The sequence below is a fragment of the Pantherophis guttatus genome, chromosome 1 (genome assembly GCF_059756535.1).
Source record: "Pantherophis guttatus breed Tessera chromosome 1, ASM5975653v1, whole genome shotgun sequence".
NCBI classification, from domain to species: Eukaryota; Metazoa; Chordata; class Lepidosauria; order Squamata; family Colubridae; genus Pantherophis; species Pantherophis guttatus.
In genome coordinates, this window is record NC_142063.1 from 345,983,125 (window position 1) to 346,004,273 (window position 21,149).

Here is a 21,149-nt window from a genome sequence, read left to right on the forward strand (position 1 = left end):
TAATGGATGGATAGAAGATAGATAGATAGATAGATAGATAGATAGATAGATAGATAGATAGAATAGATAATGGATGGATGGATGGATGGATAAAAGATAGAATAGATAGATAATGGATGGATGGATAGAAGATAGACAGAATAGACAATGGATGAATGAAGAGATAGATAGATAGATAGATAGATAGATAGATAGATAGATAGATAATAGATGAATGAAGACAGACAGACAGACAGACAGATAGATAATGGATGGCTGGATGGATGGATAGAAGATAGATAGAGAATAGAATAGAATAGAATAGAATAGAATAGAATAGAATAGAATAGAATAGAATAGAATGGATGGATGGATGGATGGATGGATGGATGGATGGATGGATGGATAGATAGATAGATAGATAGATAGATAGATAGATAGATAGATCTATCAGATCTATCAGATCTATCTATAGATCCCACAACCCCACTCCCCTCTAGCACTGATGATGTTATCTACTAGGGTCATGAAATATATGCAAGAAAACTACGAAGCACCAAGGACCCCACAGTTCTCCTCTTCTTCCTCCTCCTCCTCTCCTCAAACCCACTCCTTCTAGCACTGATGTCATTACCTAGTTGGGTCATGAGACGTCTTCAAGAAAACCACGAAGCTCAGGGAGCACCAAGGACCCCCCAAAGTTGAACCCCTGAGCTACAAATCTTCTCTTCCACTGGTTCTTTGGATCTGGTTCCATTGAAGCCCCTGCTGGGCCAGAAGTGGCCACCGTCCCAGTCCAAAGGGGCCTTACCTGCAACTGCCAGACGCTCTGGCTGTACCCGGAGACGTTGGTGACCGTTTCGCTCATCAGGGCAATCAGCATGTTGAGCAAGAGGATGTAGGTCAAGATGACGAAAAGGAGGACCATCAGCATCGCGATGTCGCTGTACTTTACATTCTCGTTGTACTCCAGGTCTCCCATGCCGATGGTGAACTTGAAGAGCAGCAGGGCAGTCTGAAATAGCCCCGAATACACGGCCTGGTCTTTCGAGTCATCGCTGAGCGGGTGAGATGCGTTGCGGGTGGGGTGGGAAGCGCCACCGGTGAGGATGATGAGAGCTGAAAGGAGCCATTGAAATTTCAATTCCGACAGAGCGTTGGCAGCGTGACTACTATTAGGAGACAACTCAGGGGCACAACATAACACACAGAGACTTAGACATTTAACAGTGGTTTATATACAAGATATATACAGAAATGTACGTAGTTGGCAAATACCTGACAAGCAATCAGTCTTCTTCTTAACTCTACACGGAGAACTCAGCAATGAATAGCGGACACAAGGAGAGAAAATACGCCCTCTCCTGGCTGCCTTACATAAACACCTCTTCAAGCGGTCAAAACTTTTGATATGGGAGATATTTTATCAATGGTTTGATAAAAAAGTATGGAGATGAGATAGCATATATGAAATGTTTAAATATTTATCTTTAGTTTAAGTAAAGAATAATTGCTATATGAGGAGATTTGGAGAATTGTAAGCACGAAATGATTTTAACCGATTGAGATGCTGTCTATAATTGTTTGTAAGGATGATATTTTATGTTATTGTTGTTGTGTTTTGTTTTGTTTTTATTTTTAATCTAAAATAAAACTTTTTAAAAAAAAAAAACTTTTGTGGACCTCTTTCTAGTCGACAACCGGCAATACCAATGCTGATTCATCTTCACTGCGTCAGCCGTACATTTCATCAGCTTTACAGTTGCATCAGCTCTTAAACCTCAATACCTTAGCAAATTCTTCCTCTGGAAACTTTGGGGGAACCAGCGGTGGGTTTCAAATTTTTTTACTACCGGTTCTGTGGGCGTGGCATGGCTTGGTGGGCGTGGCTTGGTGGGCGTGGCAGGGGAAGGATACTGTAAAATCCCCATTCCCTCCCCAATCCAGGGTAAGGATACTGCAAAATCCACATTTCCTCCCAATCAGCTGGGACTCGGGAGGCAGAGAATAGATGGGGGCGGGGCCAGTCAGAATTTTTACTACCGGTTCTCCGAATTACTCAAAATTTTCACTACCGGTTCTCCAGAACTGGCCAGAACCTGCTGAAACCCACCTCGGAGAGGGGGAACCTTTTCAGTTTGAAGGACAGGAGACGCAAAGTGGCTGGTTGATTTTTGGAGGCATCGTTAGTTGTTCAACTGATCTTCTTGTTAGGTTTTTATTTGCATCAAAATACCAAGACATCTAGACTCTGAATTCTTCACTGCATGTTCACAATCGATCATTCAGAATAGAGCCGGAAGGGACCTTGGAGGTCTTCTAGTCCAACTCCCCTGGTCAAGAAGGAAACGCTATATCAGTCAGAGGCTTACTTGGAACCTGGGGAGGGCAAAAACAGCCTTCCCCATGCCCCCGGAGGCTTTCCGGAAGCCGGAAACAGGCCCATTTGCCGACTTCCGGTGGGACTGGAAGGCCCATTCTTCGCTTTCCCCAGCCTCCAGAGCCTTTCTAGGAGCCTGGGGAGGGTGAAAATGCACTTTCCCACCCCACTTGAGGCCCTCAGGAGGCCGGAAATAGCCTTCCGGTGGGCCCGAAAGGCCCGAAAATCAGCTGACTGGCATGCATATGCTAGCTAGGGCAACGTTTGCGTGCCCACTGATATGGCTCTGCGTGCCACCTGTGGCACGCATGCCATAGGTTCACCATCACAGCCCTATATCATTTCAGACTTAGGGTTGTCCAGTCTTTTCTTAGAGATGTCCAGTGATTAAACCCCTCTGCACAGCTGTGTCTTTCACTCATTCATTCACTCATTTACTCATTCATTCACTCACCCATTTATTCACTCATTTACTCATTCATTCACTCACTCTCATTTATTCATTCATTTACTCACTCATTCACTCACCCATTTATTCACTCATTTATTCATTCATTCACTCACTCTCATTTATTCATTTACTCACTCATTCATTCACCCATTTATTCACTCATTTACTCATTCATTCACTCACTCCATTTATTCATTCATTTACTCACTCATTCATTCACCCATTTATTCACTCATTTACTCATTCATTCACTCACTCTTCATTTATTCATTCATTTACTCACTCATTCACTACCCATTTATTCACTCATTTACTCATTCATTCATTCACTCCATTTATCAATTGATTTACTCATTCATTCACCCATTTATTCACTCATTTACTCATTCATTCACTCACTCCATTTATTCATTCATTTACTCACTCATTCACTCACCCATTTATTCACTCATTCATTCACTCACTCTCATTTATTCATTCCTTTACTCACTCATTCACTCACCCATTTATTCACTCATTTACTCATTCATTCATTCACTCCATTTATCAATTGATTTACTCACTCATTCACCCATTTATTCACTCATTTACTCATTCATTCATTCACTCCATTTATCAATTGATTTACTCACTCATTCATTCACTCATTCATTCTCATTCACTCATTCACTTATTCATTCAGAACTAAGGAGAAATTTTCTGACAGCTAGAACAATTAGCCAGTGGAACAACTTGCCTCCAGAAGTTGTGAATTCTCCAACACTGGAAGTTTTTAAGGAGAGACTGGACAACCATTTGTCTGAAATTGCATAGGGTTTCCTGCCTGAGCAGGGGGTTGGACTAGAGCAGTGGTCACCAACTGGTGGTCCGTGGACCACTGGTGGTCCACGAGAAAATGTTGGTGTTCCGCAGAAAAATTATTTGCATTTTTTATATTGCACTAAATCAGGGGTCCTCAAACTACGGCCCCTGAGCCGGATACGTGCAATGAACATTTCTGTTGCTGCAGAGAGTCTCCCCCTTCAGGGTCTTTTTGTGTGGGTTGGAGGGGGGCAGAAATTCCGTCCTAGGGGCTGCTTCGGCCTCCTGGTGTGGGTCTTTGGGCGAAGGCTGGAGGGAAGAGCCGCTGGTGGCGAAGAGCCGGAGGGCCTCGTTCCAGTGGGACTGCATCATGGCCTGGAACTGGCTGACCATCGCAGCCCGCTGAACCTCCAGGTGCCGGTACCTGGCCTTGCACTCCCGCAGGTCTTCCCTCTGCTTGGAAAGCCTATGCTCCTAGTCCTCAGTGAGGTGCTTCTGCTGAGCCTCCTTCTCGGCCAGATCCAATTTGAACTGAGCTGTTTTCCCAACTCTTTCTCGTGGTGGATGCTTAGCTCCAGCAACTGCTTCTTGTTGGGGTCCTAAGGAGCCCGGGTGGGCAGGCGAAGAGGGGCTGGGAGGGGAGGGGCGAGTAGAGACCGGTGAGATGCCCCTAGATGTGAGTGACATCGAGTTGGCCACGCCCACCCAATCACATGACCACCTAGCCACGCCCACCCAGCCGGTCATTAGGCAGATCATATTAGCGGTCCATGGGATTTAAAATTATGAATTTAGTGGTCCCTGAAGTCCGAAAGGTTGGTGAACCCTGGACTAGAAGACCTCCAAGGTCCTTCCCAACTCTGTTATTCTATTCTATTCATTTATTAATTTATTTACTCACTCCCTCACTCACTCATTCATTCATTCACTCACTCATTGATTGATTGATTCATTCATTCATTCATTCACTCATTCATTTATTAATTGATTTACTCATTCATTCACTCATTCACTCACTCACTCATTCATTCATTTATTAATTCATTCATTCATTCACTCATTAATGAATTAATTAATTGAATGAATTAATTAATTGAATGAATTAATTAATTGAATTAATTAATTAATTGAATTAATTAATTAATTGAATTAATTAATTAATTGAATTAATTAATTAATTAATTAATTAATTCATTCATTCATTTGTATGGTCACCCTTCTCAAACAAGTGTCTCCACCTGCCTTCAGCTGGATGGACCTTCTATTTGCTCCAAAACTGAGCTCTCCTCACCCCCGATTAAGGTATACCTGCCACAGAAATCTTTCCTAATATGAATATCAATTCCAGCCCAGCAGTCCTAGAGGGGATTCTCGGGGTTCAAAACGGGCCTGCTGGACTATCTCTTTGACCAAGATCCAAACCTTTCCTTGATCCTGATGGGCTGATTCTGATTCTTGGGTTTTATTATTTATTTGTCCCTGTTTTAATTGGTTTTTAATTAGGATTTTCTTTTATTATTGTATGTTTTTTAACTTGTGTTCGCCGCCCTGAGTCCTTTGGGAGAAGGGCGGCATATAATTATTTGTAAATAAATAAATAAATAAATCCTTGACTCCCTCCTGCTCCGGTGGGAATGAGAAAGGGCATTATCTTGGCTATGCTCACCTGTGCCTCTCCCTGACACTCACCTGTTGCAAAGCCAAATAGGAAGATCACATAAACCATCAGGAAGTGCAGAAGGTCCCTCAAGATGGCCTGCAACGAGAATGAAAAGCCATGTGGAGAGTGGCCATTTTCAAACTTGGGACCTTTAATGTCACTGCGTTATGTGTTTGCCAGCTGAGCTTCCATCCTAAGACTTACGGTAGCCTGCCAGAGAACTTATCTGTAGCAACTCAGATAAGACTGTCCTGTGATTTCTGAACTACTGCGCATGTCTACATTCTTTCTTTGCTAACTTCCTGATTTACGTCTTCCTTTGTCCGGTAAAGATGTAGTTATCTAATTTTGTTTTTATAATAAACTGTTTCTTAGAATATATACTTCGGGTTTTCTTTCTTTGAAAGTATACAGCATGGAAAACAAGATCCATTCACCTCTAATTAATTACAGTTTCCCCACGGGGGGAACGAGGCTGATTCACGCTTCGACAAGATGGATAGGCTTCAACTCCCCAAATCCATGGATCTTAAAAGGCGCCCAATTTGGAAATCACTGTTGTAGGTTATTCCATTGCTGAGATTGTTAACACCAGCCATCCTGCTAACTGGGCAGGAACTAAATAAATGCAGGTTGTCCTCAATAAAGGAGAATATATGTAATTCAGGGTTGAAATCCTGGGTGCTCTCTGAGCTTGCTTGCTTTCTTCCGGACGTTTCATGACCCAACTAGGTAACATCATCAGTGCTAGTAAGGAGTGCTGTTTGCTGTCAGTTTATATTCTGTGACTTGCTTGTCTATGTGGGTGGAGGTGATTACTGGTGGAGAGGTGTTGGAGTCTTTTTTGGGGGGCGGCGGGCTGTTTGGTTGTCTCTTTTGCACAGTCTATAATGTCTGTGATTATTGATGGCTGATTGGTCAGAGTCTCAGGCCTCTAGAAATTCCCTGGCATTTTTGGACTTGGTCTGGTCTAGAATTGGACACCTCTGATCTAGATGCTCAATGCAACCTTCCTTCCTTCCTTCCTTTTCTTCTTTCCTTCCTTCCTTCCTTCCTTTCATCTTTCCTTTCCTTCTTTCCTTCCTTCCTTCCTTTCCTTTCTTTCTTTCTTTCTTTCTTCCTTTCTTCCTTCCTTCCTTTATTCCTTTCTTCCTTCCTTCCGTCTTTCCTTCCTTTCCTTCCTTCCTTTCCTTCTTTCCTTTCTTCCTTTCTTCTGTCCTTCCTTCCTTTCCTTTCCTTCTTTCTTTCCTTTCTTCCTTTCTTCCTTCCTTCTTTCCTTCCTTTCCTTCCTTCTTTCCTTTCCTTCCTTCCTTCCTTTCCTTCTTTCCTTCCTTCCTTCTTTCCTTCCTTCCTTCCATCTTTCCTTCCTTTCCTTCTTTCCTTTCTTCTTTCCTTCCTTCCTTCCTTCCTTCCTTCTTTCCTTTCTTTCCTTCCTTCCTTTCCTTCTTTCCTTCCTTCCTTCTTTCCTTCCTTCCTTCCTTCCTTTCCTTTCCTTTCTTCCTTCCTTCCTTCCTTCCTTTCTTCTGTCCTTCCTTTCCTTCCGTCTTTCCTTCCTTAGTTCCTTCCTTCTTTCCTTCTTTCCTTCTTTCCTTCCTTCCTTTCCTTCCTTCCTTCCTTCCTTCCTTCCTTCCTTCTTTCCTTCCTTCTTTCCTTCTTTCCTTCCTTCCTTTCCTTCCTTCCTTCCTTTCCTTCTTTCCTTCCTTCCTTTCTTCCATCTTTCCTTCCTTCCTTCCTTCCTTCCTTCCTTTCCTTCTTTCCTTTCTTCCTTTCTTCTTTCCTTCCTTCCTTTCCTTCTTTCTTTCCTTTCTTCCTTTCTTCCTTTCTTCTCCAGCACCTCTCCACAAGTAATCAGCATTCAGATCAGCATAGATTAGCTCCAAGGTTAACTTCAGACCAACAACCAAGTAAGCAGTACCCCTATCAAGAAACTGCCAAACAGCAATATGTAAACAGCCCAAACAGACCCCCACTCACACAGACCACAGAGTATAAACTGACAGCAAACAGCACTCCTTACTAGCACTGATGACGTTACCTAGTTGGGTAATGAAACGTCTGCAAGAAAACAAACAACCTCAGAGAGCACCAAGGGCCGCTCACATGTTGCCCTCGTTTAACAACTGCCCCGTACAGCAATTTTTCACCCTTAGGATGAAAAAGTAGCTTTGCAAACCAGCCCTTGCATTTATAGGACCTTTGCAAGAAAGCGAAAAATCAAATCCTGAACGTTGTGGTGTTTCGCGTCGTGACCGCTTCGCTTAACGACCAAGCTGCCGGTTTCAATTCTGGTTGTTAAAACGAGGGCAACCTGTAAATGACCGGCTTCATTTAAGATTCTGAGCTGCCCTGCAAAATCAGAAGCAATGCAATATTTGGAAACGGAAAAGATCCGGTTACCTTCTGGATCATCACGATGTAGATTCCCATCTGCTGGAGACCACGGGTGTAATAGAGCATGTTCACCCAGCCCAAAAGCAAGGCGAACACCATGGGCAGCACGTATTTTTCCGTGTTTGCCAAGAACATCACGGATGAGGCCAGGATGGCAGATGCCTGCACAAACCTGGCAAGGGCCAGAGAGAGAGAAACAGAAAAGAAGAGAAGAGCAGTGAAGATGATTGAAGGCATGGAGGCTAAAACACACGAAGAACGGTTGCAGGATTTGTGTAAGGCTCGTCTAGTGAAGAGAAGGACCAGGGGAGACAGGAGAGCATCTTTCAATATTTGAGGGGCTGCCCCAGAGAGGAGGAAGGGGGTCAAGCTATTCTCCAAAGCAAAAGGAAGGAAGGAAGGGAGGGAGGGAGGGAGGGAGGGAGGGAAGGAAGGTGGAAGGGAGGGGGAAAAAAAAGAGAGAGAGAGAGAGAGAGAAAGAAAGGAAAGAAAGAAAGAAAAGAAAAGAAAGAAAGAAAGACATCTGAATGAACCATAGATGGACAGAAGACATGGCTGGTCTAGTGAAGAGAAGGACCAGGGGAGACAGGAGAGCATCTTTCAATATTTAAGGGGCTGCCCCAGAGAGGAGGAAGGGGGTCAAGCTATTTTCCAAAGCAAAAGGAAGGAAGGAAGGAAGGAGGGAGGGAGGGAGGGAGGGAAGGAAGGTGGAAGGGAGGGAAAGAAAGAGAGAGAGAGAGAAAGAAAGAAAGAAAAGAAAGAAAGAAAGAACGAAAGAAAGGAAAGAAAGAAAGAAAGAAAGAAAGAAAGAAAGAAAGAAAGAAAGAAAGAAAGAAAGAAAGAAAGACATCTGAATGAACCATAGATGGACAGAAGACATGGCTGGTCTAGTGAAGAGAAGGACCAGGGGAGACAGGAGAGCATTTTTCAATATTTAAGGGGCTGCCCCAGAGAGGAGGAAGGGGATCAAGCTATTTTCCAAAGCAAAAGGAAGGAAGGAAGGAAGGAGGGAGGGAGGGAGGGAGGGAAGGAAGGTGGAAGGGAGGGAAAGAAAGAGAGAGAGAGAGAGAGAAAGAAAGAAAAGAAAGAAAGAAAGAAAGAAAGAAAGAAAGAAAGAAAGAAAAGAAAAGAAAGAAAGAAAGACATCTGAATGAACCATAGATGGACAGAAGACATGGCTGGTCTAGTGAAGAGAAGGACCAGGGGAGACAGGAGAGCATCTTTCAATATTTAAGGGGCTGCCCCAGAGAGGAGGAAGGGGATCAAGCTATTTTCCAAAGCAAAAGGAAGGAAGGAAGGAAGGAGGGAGGGAGGGAGGGAGGGAAGGAAGGTGGAAGGGAGGGAAAGAAAGAGAGAGAGAGAGAGAAAGAAAAAAAGAAAAGAAAGAAAGAAAGAACGAAAGAAAGGAAAGAAAGAAAGAAAGAAAGAAAGAAAGAAAGAAAGAAAGAAAGAAAGAAAGACATCTGAATGAACCAGATGGACAGAAGACATGGCTAGTCTAGTGAAGAGAAGGACCAGGGGAGACAGGAGAGCATCTTCCAATATTTGAGGGGCTGCCCCAAAGAGGAGGGGGTCAATCAGGGGTGAAATGCTCCCAGTTCGGACCGGATCGCACGATCCAGTAGCGATGGCGGCGGGTGGTTCGGAGAACCGGTAGCAAAAATCCCTGCGCCCCCCCCACCATGCCCAGCTGAGCCGCACGATCATCAGAGGCTTCTTTTTTAAAAAAAAAAACTTTTAAAAGCATTTTTTCTACAACCTCTTCCGTCGAAAAAATGCTTTCAAAAGTAAAAAAAAAAGAAGCCTCTGATGATCGCGTGGCTCAGCTGGGATCGTCAGAGGCTTTTCAAAGCATTCTTTTCTGCAACCTCTTCGGCCGAAGAGGTGGTTTTAAAAAAATGCTTTGAAAAGCCTCTGACGATCCCAGCTGAGTTGCCTGATCGGCAGAGAGGCTTTTCAAAGCATTTTTGCAACCTCTTCGGCCGAAGAGGTTGTAGAAAAAATGCTTTGAAAAGTTTTTTTTTTTTTAAAGTTGGCCACGCCCACCCAGTCACGTTACCCCACCCCTACCAAGCCACGCCCACAGAACCGGTAGTAACAATTTTTACATTTCACCCTTTGAGGTCAACCCATTCTCCAAAGCACCTGAAGGCAGGGCAAGAAACAACGGATGGAAACTAATCAAGGAGAAATTCAACCTGGAATTTAAGGAGGAATTTCCTGACAGTGAGGACAATTAACCAGTGGAACTGCTTGCCACCAGAAGTTGTAGGTGCTTCATCACCGGAGATTTTAAAGAAAAGACTGGAGAGCCACTTGTCTGAAATGGTATAGAGCAGTGATGGCTAACCTTTTTGCCGTCACATGCCAAAAGCGGGCGCGCACACATGCCCACATCCATAATTCAATGCCCCCTGGTACCACCATCCCCGTGCATGTGCGCGCAACCCCCCCTCCCCCCGCTCCGTATTTTTGGGCCTAGTGAGCCTATCTAAAGCCTCTGGAGCGCAAAAATGGCTTTCCCCACCTCCACAGAGGCCCTCCAGAGGCTGAAAACGGCCCATTTCCCGACTTCCGTTGGGCCCAGAAGGCCCATTTTTTGCCCTCCCCAGGTTCCAGAAGCTTTCCTAGAAGCTGGGGAGGGTGAAAATGGCCTCCCCCCATCCCCGGAGGCCCTCCAGAGACTCCTGGGAGGGGAGGCGTGGGCAGGGCCAGCCGAAAATCAGCTGGTTGGCATGCACATACGCGCTGAAGCTGAGCTAGGGCAACGGCTCACATGCCGGAAAATATGGCTCCACGTGCCACCTGTGGCATGCGTGCCATAGGCTCGCCATCGTGGGTATAGAGTCTTCTGCTTGAGCAGGGGGTTGGACTAGATGACCTCCAAGGTCCCTTCCAACTCTTGATATTCTTTTACTACCGGTTCTGTGGGCATGGCTTGGTGGGCGTGGCATGGCTGCACTGGCTTCCGGTGGTCCTTCGGGTGCGATTCAAGGTGTTGGTTACCACCTTTAGAGCGCTCCATGGCTTAGGACCTGGATACCTATGAGACCGCCTCCTGCCGCTGAGAGCCTCCCACCAGCCAGTACGCTCCCACAGAGAGGGGCTCCTCGGGGTGCTGTCGGTCAAACAATGTTGACTGGCGGCCCCCAGGGGGAGAACTTTCTCTGTGGGAGCACCTACCCTCTGGAATGAGCTACCCCCGGAGATACGGACGATCCCGGACGTACGAACTTTCCGCCGGGCCCTAAAGACTTTCATATTTCACCAAGCCGGGCTGGCCTAATTTTTAAATGGTTTAATTTTAATCTGAATTTTAATGGGGTATTTAAACTGTTGGGCCAAATTATTTAATATATTTTAAATTGCTTTTAAATTTTTGTATTTTGTGTTTTTTACCTTTGGCTGTTCACCGCCCTGAGTCCTTCGGGAGAAGGGCAGTATATAAACTTAAATATAAATAAATAAATAAATAAATAAATAAATAAATAAATAAATAAATAAATAAATGGCTTGGTGGGCGTGGCAGGGGAAGGATACTGCAAAATCCCCATTTCCTCCCGATCAGCTGGGACTCAGGAGGCGGAGAATAGATGGGGGCAGGGCCAGTCAGAATTTTTACTACCGGTTCTCCGAACTACTCAAAATTTCCGCTACCGGTTCTCCAGAACTGGTCAGAACCTGCTGAAACCCACCTCTGATTCTACATTAGCTCAGTGATGACAAATCTTTTCAGCACCAAGGGTTAGGGTTAGGGTACATCGAGGGCCCAAATCAGAATGTGCGTGCATGGGAGGAGCACCGGAAACCCGAAATCCAGCTGGCCGGCACGCACATGCCTGTTTTTTGGTCGGTTTTGGCCATTTTTCGGACCGTTTTCAGGGCGTTTTTTCAGGGTGTTTTCAAACTTTATTTGGGGTGTTTTCGGGCTGTTTTTTGGGTGCTCCAGCACCCGTGAAGACCAGCTGCGTGCCGGAAACCGGAAGATCAGCTGGCGACGGCGTGCCGTAGGTTCGCCAAGACGGTTATATCTAATCCTTCCAGAAAAAACAGCAACGTATACGCACGTACAGGAATATTTCGAAGCAACTGTCCACTAGAAGACTTTTCCAAGAGAAGCGTCTCCTCCAGAAGTAAAAACTCTACAAGGGAATAAATAGGGAGAGAAAAATCAGAATGCTGCATTGTGAGAAGGATGTCGGAAGGGGTGTGCAAGACTCGGTTCACACTGGCCGGTTGTTAATTTGAGGGGCGATTGTGGAAAGGCTCTTGAGAGCGGAGCCGAGCTATTTTCACCAAGCGTGACAATCTGCTGTGTCACGGATTGTGTCATGGTGTGGTGGCAGCAGTGTATTCAGATAAGTGGTTCTGTTGTGGCCTGTCGGCCACCGGCCCCTCCAGCAGCCGAATCGGAGGAGGAGGAGGAGGCATCAAGGCAACCTGAGCATCAAGGCAACCTGAGAGCTCCGAGGGGGAAGAGGGAATGGAGCTGGCAGAGAGAGAGAAAGAGAGAGAGAGAGAGAGAGAGGCGGAGCCTGAGCCGTCCGTCAGCCCTCAGATGGAGAGTCATCCGGCCTTCCCCAGCCTCCAGGACTGGCCCATGTTCTTCCTCAGCCTCATCGCTGTCCGACTCCGCTGTCAGCTCCGCAGACTGCTGGTGGACCAAAACAGGAAGTGGCTGATGAGGAAGAGGAGGAACAGCTGAGTCCAGTGCCTGACACGCGGATGCGCAGAAGGCAGAGGAGAGGAGAGCAGTGGAAATCTATGGGCTGGTCCTTGGAATGGAAGAGCCACTGCTGCTAATGAAGCCTGACCCCTAGCTCTGGGGATAAAAGGCAGGGGGCAGAGATGAATAGATGTGGCAGACAGCTATTTATCTTCCAGCCGGAAGGACTTGTTAGCCTGCTGAGAGAGAGAGATTTTTTGCTGGGGCTCCTGGCACTCCTAATAAAGGGAACAATTAGGTAACTACAGAGGGTTTGTCATGTTTTGGAGCAGACCCCATGTCACATATCAATGGCAGAAGTACAAGTATGAATACAGGTAGTCCTCATTTTATGACCACAATAGGAATCGGAACATTTGTTGTTAAACTGTGAGGTTGTTAAGCGAGACACCCCATGTGTGCAATTTGCCACCTTCCCTGCTGGCTTCCCCATTGACTTCGCTTGTCGGAAGCTGGCTGGGAAAGTCACAAATGAAGATCATGTGACCAGGGGGTGAAATCTATAATTTTTCCCTACCGGTTCTGTGGGTGGGGGGGTGATGTCCTGTGACTGAGTGGGCGTGGCCAACTTGATGTCACTCACAGCCATGCCCACTCAGTCATAAGACCCCCCCCACCAAGCCACACCCAAAGAACCTGCTAGGAAAATGTTTTTAATTTCTATTCTGCCGCCTGCTTGCCACCCGCTCGCTGCCCACTCATCCTTCGCCTTGGGTCGGGGGCCAGGGCCCAGGGATGCGCCATTCCCTGAGGTCCCGGAGCCGCCTGCTCGCTGCCTGCCTCAACCTGGTTGGGGAGTGCACCATGGTGCATCCCTGGGCCCCAGGCCCCGACCGAAGGTGAAGGGCGAGCGGGTGGCAAGTGGGCGGCAAGTGGGCGGCAAGTGGGTGGTGAGCAGGCAGCAAGCGGGCAGCAGCTCTGGGGCAAGAGTTGAGTTGAGGAATGGTGGATTCCCCGACCTGGTTGAGGCAGGCAGCGAGCAGGCGGCGAGCAGGCGGCGGCTCCGGGGCCTTGGGGAATGGCGCATCCCTGGGCCGCGGGCCCCAACCCAAGGTGAAGGACGCCTCTCCTGCGCGAGCTGCACTGGCTCCCAGTGGTCTCCCGGGTGCGCTTCAAGGTGTTGGTTACCACCTTTAAAGCGCTCCATGGCATCGGGCCTAGCTATCTTCGAAACTGCCTGCTGCCACCGACGACCTCCCATTGACCTGTGCGCTCCCACAGAGAGGGCCTCCTCAGGGTGCCATCAGCCAAACAATGTAGGCTGGTGATCCCCAGGGGGAGGGCCTTCTCTGTGGGGGCACCTACCCTCTGGAACCAGCTGCCCCCAGAGATAAGGAGAATCCAAGACCTCGGTGCCTTGCCCTTAAAACCTTCTTTTTCCAGCAAGCCGGGCTGGCCTAACACTTTTTAAAATGTTTTTAATTGTCTGTTATTGTTTTTAATCATGGGGCCAAATTTATATATATCTTTTTAATTGTATTTTAATGTTTGTCGTTTATGCTTTTACTTGGCTGCTCACCGCCCTGAGTCCTCAGGGAGAAGGGCGGTATACAAATTTAAAAATAAATAAATAAATAAATAAATAAATAAATAAATAAATAAATAAATAAATAAATAAATAAATAGCCTTGATAGTACAGTGGTTTAAAGCACCCTGTTATTAAGACCAGCTGCCTGCAATTACTGCAGGTTCGAATCTCTCCAAGGCTGAAGGTTGACTCAGCCTTCCATCCTTTCTAAGGTGGGTAAAATGAGGACCCAGATTGTGGGGGCAATAAGCTGACTTTGTACAAATATACAAAAGGATGAAGGCTATTGCTTAACGCACTGTAAGCCGCCCTGAGTCTCCGGAGAAGGGCGGCATATATATATATATATATATATATATATATATATATATATATATATATATATAAATAAATAAATAAATAAATAAATAAATAAATGGCAAGCAGGCGGCGAGTGGGCAGCGGCTCCGGGGCAAGGCCAGAGTCTCTTTCTGGGTGCGTCGCTTCTGCCTGTTGGGCCAGTTCCTGAGGCTGGCAGCTCCGCAGAAAGCTGCTTTGCTGTTTCCCTCTTTTTCCTCATGGGAAGCTTGTGTGGTGGCACCAGCAGAAGCGCTGCGGGGAAGTGGCCCAACAAGCAGAAGCGCTGCACCCAGAAAGAGAAGGGCAAGAGGGGCCAGTGGGCTGCAGAGGCGAAAGCAAACTCTGGGGTGGCGGCAGCACTCCGGGAGAGAGGGCAGATGTCCCGGAGCTGCACATGCCTCTCTTGGCCCCAGCGCATACACAGAGGCTCAAAAAAACAGGTTACTTCCTGGTTAAAATACGTAAGATCGGAAATACATAAGATCTCCAACCTCCGGGTATTTCGTTGTGCACTCAAGACCCTGTTCTTCCGCCAGGCTGGGCTATCAACATAACAATTTTAAATTGGGTTTTAAATTCCTGGGGTTTTAAATTGAGCCGAATTCATTTAATAATTTTAAATTATTTTAATTGATGTTGTCTTGTGTTTTTAATAGGCTGTAAACCGCCCTGAGTCCTTCGGGAGAAGGGCGGTATAGAAATAAAATTATTTATTTATTTATTTATTTAAAACCAGGAAGTAATGACTTCTGGGCGGGTGGACAGATCCTCCAGCTGCCATCGCTACCGGTTCTCTGAACTACCGGCCATCATCGCTACCGGATCTGCCGATCCGGTCTGAGCCGGGAGCATTTCACCTCTGCATGTGACCCCCCCAAAGATGCCCCATCCACCATAAGACACTTTTTTTCAATGCTGTCCCAAAAGTGCTTTTTCAGGAGGCAACTGGGCTTTCTGGTTTTTCTCTGAAGACATTTCGCTTCTCATCAAAGAAGCTTCTTCAGCTCTGACTGGATGGTGGGGAAGGGAAGGATTTATACTCCTTGCAGACAGCTGGTCATTTGCATCCTTGGTTGTTCAACGAATAGTTGTAAAACAAAGGCTACATATATAAAAAATGCATGTGTGGTCAGAGGAGCCGTAAAAAAAGGGGGGGGCATCCTACCTGAGCAATGAAGAGATAAATGCCACCAATTAAAACTATCACAGCTCCAAGAAGTCTTAATGAGTTCTGGAATGTCACTGTTGTTGGAACAAGAGGCTGTAAAAAGAGGAAGAGAGCAGGCTAAGGACAGGGACTTTGGCACTGAGAAGATGGCAGATCCTTCAGAGCGGTGTTCCTCAACCTTGGCAGCTTTAAAATGGGTGGACTCCAACCCCCAGAATCCCCCAGCCAGCATGCTTTAAGAGGGGTGGACTTCAACTCCCAGAATCCCCCAGCCACCATACTTTAAGAGGGGTGGACTTCCACTCCCATAATTCCCCAGCCAGAATGCTTTAAGAGGGTGGACTTCCACTCCCAGAATCCCCCAGCCAGCATGCTTTAAGATGGGTGGACTTCAACTCCCATAATTCCCCAGTCAGCATGCTTTAAGATGGCTGGACTTCAACTCCCAGAATTCCCCAGCCACCATGCCTTAAGAGGGGTGGACTTCCACTCCCAGAATTCCCCAGTCAGCATGCTTTAAGATGGGTGGACTTCCACTCCCAGAATTCCCCAGCCAGCAATGCTTTAAGTGGGGAGGACTTCCACTCCCAGAATTCCCCAGCCAGCATGCTTTAAGTGGGGAGGACTTCCACTCCCAGAATCCCCCAGCCAGCCTGCTTTAAGATGGGTGGACTTCCACTCCCAGAATTCCCCAGCCAGCCATGGGAATTGAAGTCCACAAATCTTAAAAGTTGCCAAGATTGGACACCTGTGGTCTACATCTTCTATATTTCATCTAAAGTATCTGCATTCTTCTCAGCTTTGTGTCATTTACAAAGAGATGAATTCTTTCTGCACAGTCACCCTAGTTATTGACGCACAGGACCAAGATCCTCCTCTCAAAGCTTTCCTCCTCTCTGGCATGATCTCCTCCGCAGGTGCACTCATGTAGCTCCCTGAGCGTCTATCAATAGTATGATTTATATTTTAGCATTTTATGCAAGAGATTATCATGAGATAAAGGTTTGGAGGCATTGCGGCGATCCAGGTAAACTATGTCTACAGCATTCCCCCTATCTACTAAGTTAAGAATTCTACTAAAGTTGTTGAAATTAGTCTCGCGTGATTTGCTTATAACAAAGCCATGCTCGCTCCTGTGAACTGTAGCAGGGCTGCCAAACACATTAATATCTGAACACATCAATAAAATCAGGGGTGGGATTCAACCGGTTTGGAGTGGTTCGGGCGAACCAACGATCAGCTGGCCCCGCTCACCCATCCAGGGGTGAAATGCTCCCGGTTCGGACCGGATCACCCAATCCAGTTGCAATGGCGGCAGGTGGTTCAGAGAACCGGTAGCAAAAATCCCTGCCCGCCCCCATGCCCAGCTGAGCCGCACAATCATCAGAGGATTTTTTAAAAAAATTTAAAAGCATATTTTCTACAACCTCTTCGGCCAAAAAAATGCTTTTAAAAGTTAAAAAAAAAAGTCTCTGATGATCAGGCAACTCAACTGGGATCGTCAGAGGCTTTTAAAAGCATTTTTTTTACAACCTCTTCAGCTGAAGAGGTTGTCGAAAATATGTTTTTAAAAGGAAAAAAAAAAACCTCTGACGATCAGGCAACTCAGCTGGGATCGTCGGAGGCTTTTAAAAGCATTTTTTTTACAACCTCTTCGGCTGAAGAGGTTGAGGAAAAAATGGTTTTAAAAGTTAAAAAAAAAAAAGTTGGCCACGCCCACCCAGTCACATTACCCCACACACACACCAAGCCACGCCCACAGAACCGGTAGTAACAAATTTTACATTTCACCACTGCACCCACCCCCACTCTATCCTGTCCTATATTTCCTTCTTTCTGGCTCAGCTGATTCGTGCGGCACAGCTGATTTCCGCGCTTCCTCTGTTCTACTTATCGGGGCTGCCTTAGAAGGTAATCAGCTGCGCTTCAAATTGTATTTTGAACGTTGCGTGCAATTGCGTTAGGCGCACACCTGCGGACGCAAAGCATGCGCTCACCGAACCAGTTGGGAAACCGGTTTCAGCCTACCACTGAACACAACTCCATCAGCCTTTGGAAACATATTCTTATTTTGGACTGATACTGTTAATAGTTTATTTAAGTGTTTTATCCGTCTTTTTTCCCCAGAGTTCAATACAGGTAGTCCTAGACTTACAACAGTTCATTTCGTAACTGTTCAAAGTTACAACAGCTTTGACTTGTCACCATTTCACACTTATGACCTTTGCAGCATCCTCATGGTCACGTGAACAAAATTGACATCAGCTTGGCAACTGACTCGTATTTATGACCGTTGCTGTGCCCAAGGTCCCTGTGATCCCCTTTTGTGACCTTCTGACAAGCAAAGTCAATGGGGAAGCCAGATTCACTTACTAACATATCAACTGCGGTGATTCCCTTAACAACTGTGGTGAGAAAAGTCGTAAAATGGGTCAAAACTCACTTAACAACGGACATTTCGGGCTCAATTGTGGTCGTAAGTCAAGGACTACCAGTAGTATTCTCCCTGTCAAGCACTTCAACCTGCATTTACTCTAGTGCTGACACTCCCTTTTTTGATAGAGAGAGCGAGTTCAGTTGGATTTACAGAAAGGGACTAACTCAAATTCACCCCCCTTCTCTTTACCAAAAGCATCCATTTGTTTAAAAAATAGTTACCTCTCCATTTAGAGGCCGGTAATAAGCAGTGCCTGTGTAGATGAGCATGAAAATCAGGTGGAGGAATAAACTCAAGAAAAACCTTTTTCTAATGAAGGATTCCCATTTGTGCTGAAGAAGCTTGTTCAAAGGCTCCAAGGCCACCATTTTGTACCGGTTCTGTAGAGGGAAAATGTCATAGAATTGTGGAGTTGCTGGTGTCCAAATGGAGTCAGAGACGCTGACACAAACTTGTAGTTTTATATAAATAAATATATTTTGCAACTATATATACAGCAAACAAGGTAGTCAGGCAAACAGGAACATCATGAGATAAATCGATACAGCAGGAGCATCATGAGGTAACAGTGGCAAATATCTGTAGCTCGGGTGTAGGAGGAGGGTGAAGGTTCATTTTCCAAGTTTATGGGTTGGTTTCCAAATGTTTCATTGCCAGGCTCGGTAATATCTTCAGCAGAGTTTAGGAGAATTCTTTTTTTTTTTTAATTTGATTTATTTATTTATTTATTTATTTAATTTGTATACCGCCCTTCTCCAACAGGACTCAGGGCGGTGAACAGCCAGAATAAAACAGAACATACAAAATTTAAAAACAATTTAAAATAATTAAATATTTTTGGCCGCAATTTAAAACAAACCCAATTAAAATCAATTTAAAATTAACCAAAAACTATGGGGTCAAGCCAGACCGGCTAGGTGAAATAAATAAGTTTTTAGGGCCCGATGAAAAGTCCGGAGGTCTGGTATTGTACGTATCTCTGGGGGAGGTTGTTCCAGAGGGCGGGCGCCGCCACAGAGAAGGCTCTCCCCCTTGGGGTCGCCAGCCCACACTGTTTGGCGGATGGCACCCTGAGGAGGCCCTCTCTGTGCGAGCGTACTGGCCGGTGGGAGGCTATTGGTGGCAGAAGGCGGTCTCGCAAGTACCTCGCAATATACCGCCCTTCTCTGGAGACTCAGGGCAGCTTACAATGCGCTAAACAATTCTTAACTCCACTGAAGATGTTGCCAGGCCTGATAATGAAACATTCGGAAACCAGCCCCCAAGCTCAGAGAAAACCTTCACCCTCATCATGAGGTAAATCAACACAGCAGGAGCATCATGAGGTAAAAATCTACACAGCAGGAGCATCATGAGGTAAATCAAAACAGCAGGAGCATCATGAGGTAAAAATCTACACAGCAGGAGCATCATGAGGTAAAAATCTACATGGCAGAAGCATCACGAAGTAAAAGTCTACACAGCAGGAGCATCATGAGGTAAAAGTCTACACAGCAGAAGCATCATGAGGTAAATCAGGGTTGTCAAACTCATGACATGTCATCATGTGACATGTCACAACTTTTCCTCCCTTTGCTAAAATGGTGGTGGGCGTGGCCAGCATGTGACATCCAGCCTGCGACCTGCGAGTTTGACACCCCTGAGGTAAATCAATACAGCAGGAGCATCATGAGGTAAATCGACATAGCGGGAACATCTTGAGGTAAACCACAGAACAAACAGGGCACACAGAAAAAAGGTGGGGAAAATGGAAATACCTCCTCCATACCCAAAACAACCAATCACAATGCAGATTGCCTCATGCAGGAGCACTCTCCAAACAATCAACCACAACTGTGTGTCCTGGCTCATGGCACAACCCCACTGCTCCAGCTACTAACTTGTTAAATATGTTAACAGAGAAGGAAGGGAGATTCAAAGCTCTGTGTTCTCAGTTAGTAGTGTTCAGTCCCCACTAGACTACAGGTCTCCAAAGTGGTCAAAATTGAACCCCAAGATGAAGTGTTTGGAGACCCCTCTGTTGTGTTAGGTTGCTGAAGTGTTGGGAGATACTCTCTAGATATAACTCCTGAAATTTCAGACAAGACCAGTATGGATAAAACATTGAATTTATCTAAACGCCCACATTTAGAAACTGGACAAAGATAATATTGTCCTTTATTCGCAAGGCAGTTTAAAGAAAATTAAAAGAATAAAATACCTTATTCATTTTTTTTAAAAAAAGAACCTGAACCACCTTTTTCAGAAAGAGTTTTGCCCAAAGGGAGGAAGGAGAAAAAGAGGAAAGAAAGAAGGAAAGAAGGAAGAAAAAAGAGAAAGGAGGAAAAGGGAGGGAGGGAGGAGGAAGGAGAAAAAGAGAAAAGGAGAGAGGGAGGAAAGAAGGAGGAGGAGGAAGAGGAAAAGAAGAAGAAGGAGAAGGAGGAAAAGAGCAGAGAAACTCTTGAGAAGAGCCATTCTTGACTGGACCCGCTCACTGGAGTGTTGCTGCTGTAGGCCAGGATCTCCAGCACTGAGTTCTCCTCACAGCTGTCGATGGAGGTCAGGTCGTAGAGGGAGATGTGGACGGGACCATAGGTCCACTCAGTTAACTTGCGCGAAAGGTGCTGGAACTTGGGGTCCTTCATCTCTCGGTGGAGCATGTGCTTGAGGATCTGAAGAGACCAAAATGGTTCAGTTAGTGACAGGAGTGTCTCTAGAGGTCAAATCAAAATGATCTCCATATCCAGCCATCCTGTTGACATTTTTGATCTTCTTGGAGACACCTCTGATAACTAAGCTACATAATCAAGAAAACTTTTCCTCAGACATGACTCTCTTTGGACTTTTGTCCTCTTTCACCTGACCACCACCTCTTTTCTCTACTTTGTCTCCAAGATCAAGATGTGAGAAACCACAATGAAGTCAAGGGGACACAATCACCACAACAAAGTCATACAAATAATACAATTGTGTACACGGACATCCTCGTCTTACTACCGCAACGGAGCCCTCAAATTTCCACTGCTAAGCAAGACAGTTGTTCACTGAGTTTTGCCTTGTTTTACGACCTTCCTTGCCACTGTCGTTAAGTGAATCACTGCATCTGATAAGTTAGTAACCCGGTCATTAAGTGAATCTGGTTTCTCCATCAGTTTTCCTTGTCCAAAGATCACAAAAGAGGATCACATGACCCCGGGACACCACAATTGTCATAAATATGAGTCACTTGCCAAACATCTGAATTTTGATCGTGTGACCACAGGAATGCTGCAACTATCGTAATTGTGAAAAATGCCAATGTAACTTCAA

At 45.7% G+C, this 21,149-nt stretch overlaps 1 protein-coding gene across 3 annotated transcripts in view; it reads right to left on the reverse strand.

The window, feature by feature from the left end:
* LOC117658919 (transient receptor potential cation channel subfamily V member 2-like) overlaps positions 1-21,149 on the reverse strand; it is a 43,305-nt gene that overhangs the window by 8,293 nt on the left and 13,863 nt on the right. For all 3 annotated transcript variants that reach the window (XM_087890234.1, XM_087890236.1, XM_087890241.1), the window contains 7 exons: positions 20,336-20,512; positions 18,083-18,241; positions 15,422-15,517; positions 11,734-11,804; positions 7,669-7,834; positions 5,301-5,367; positions 791-1,098 (listed from right to left, as the gene is read on the reverse strand). In XM_087890234.1, the coding sequence (XP_087746360.1) occupies positions 791-1,098; positions 5,301-5,367; positions 7,669-7,834; positions 11,734-11,804; positions 15,422-15,517; positions 18,083-18,241; positions 20,336-20,512 (1,044 nt within the window). The remainder of the gene's footprint in view (positions 1-790; positions 1,099-5,300; positions 5,368-7,668; positions 7,835-11,733; positions 11,805-15,421; positions 15,518-18,082; positions 18,242-20,335; positions 20,513-21,149) is intronic.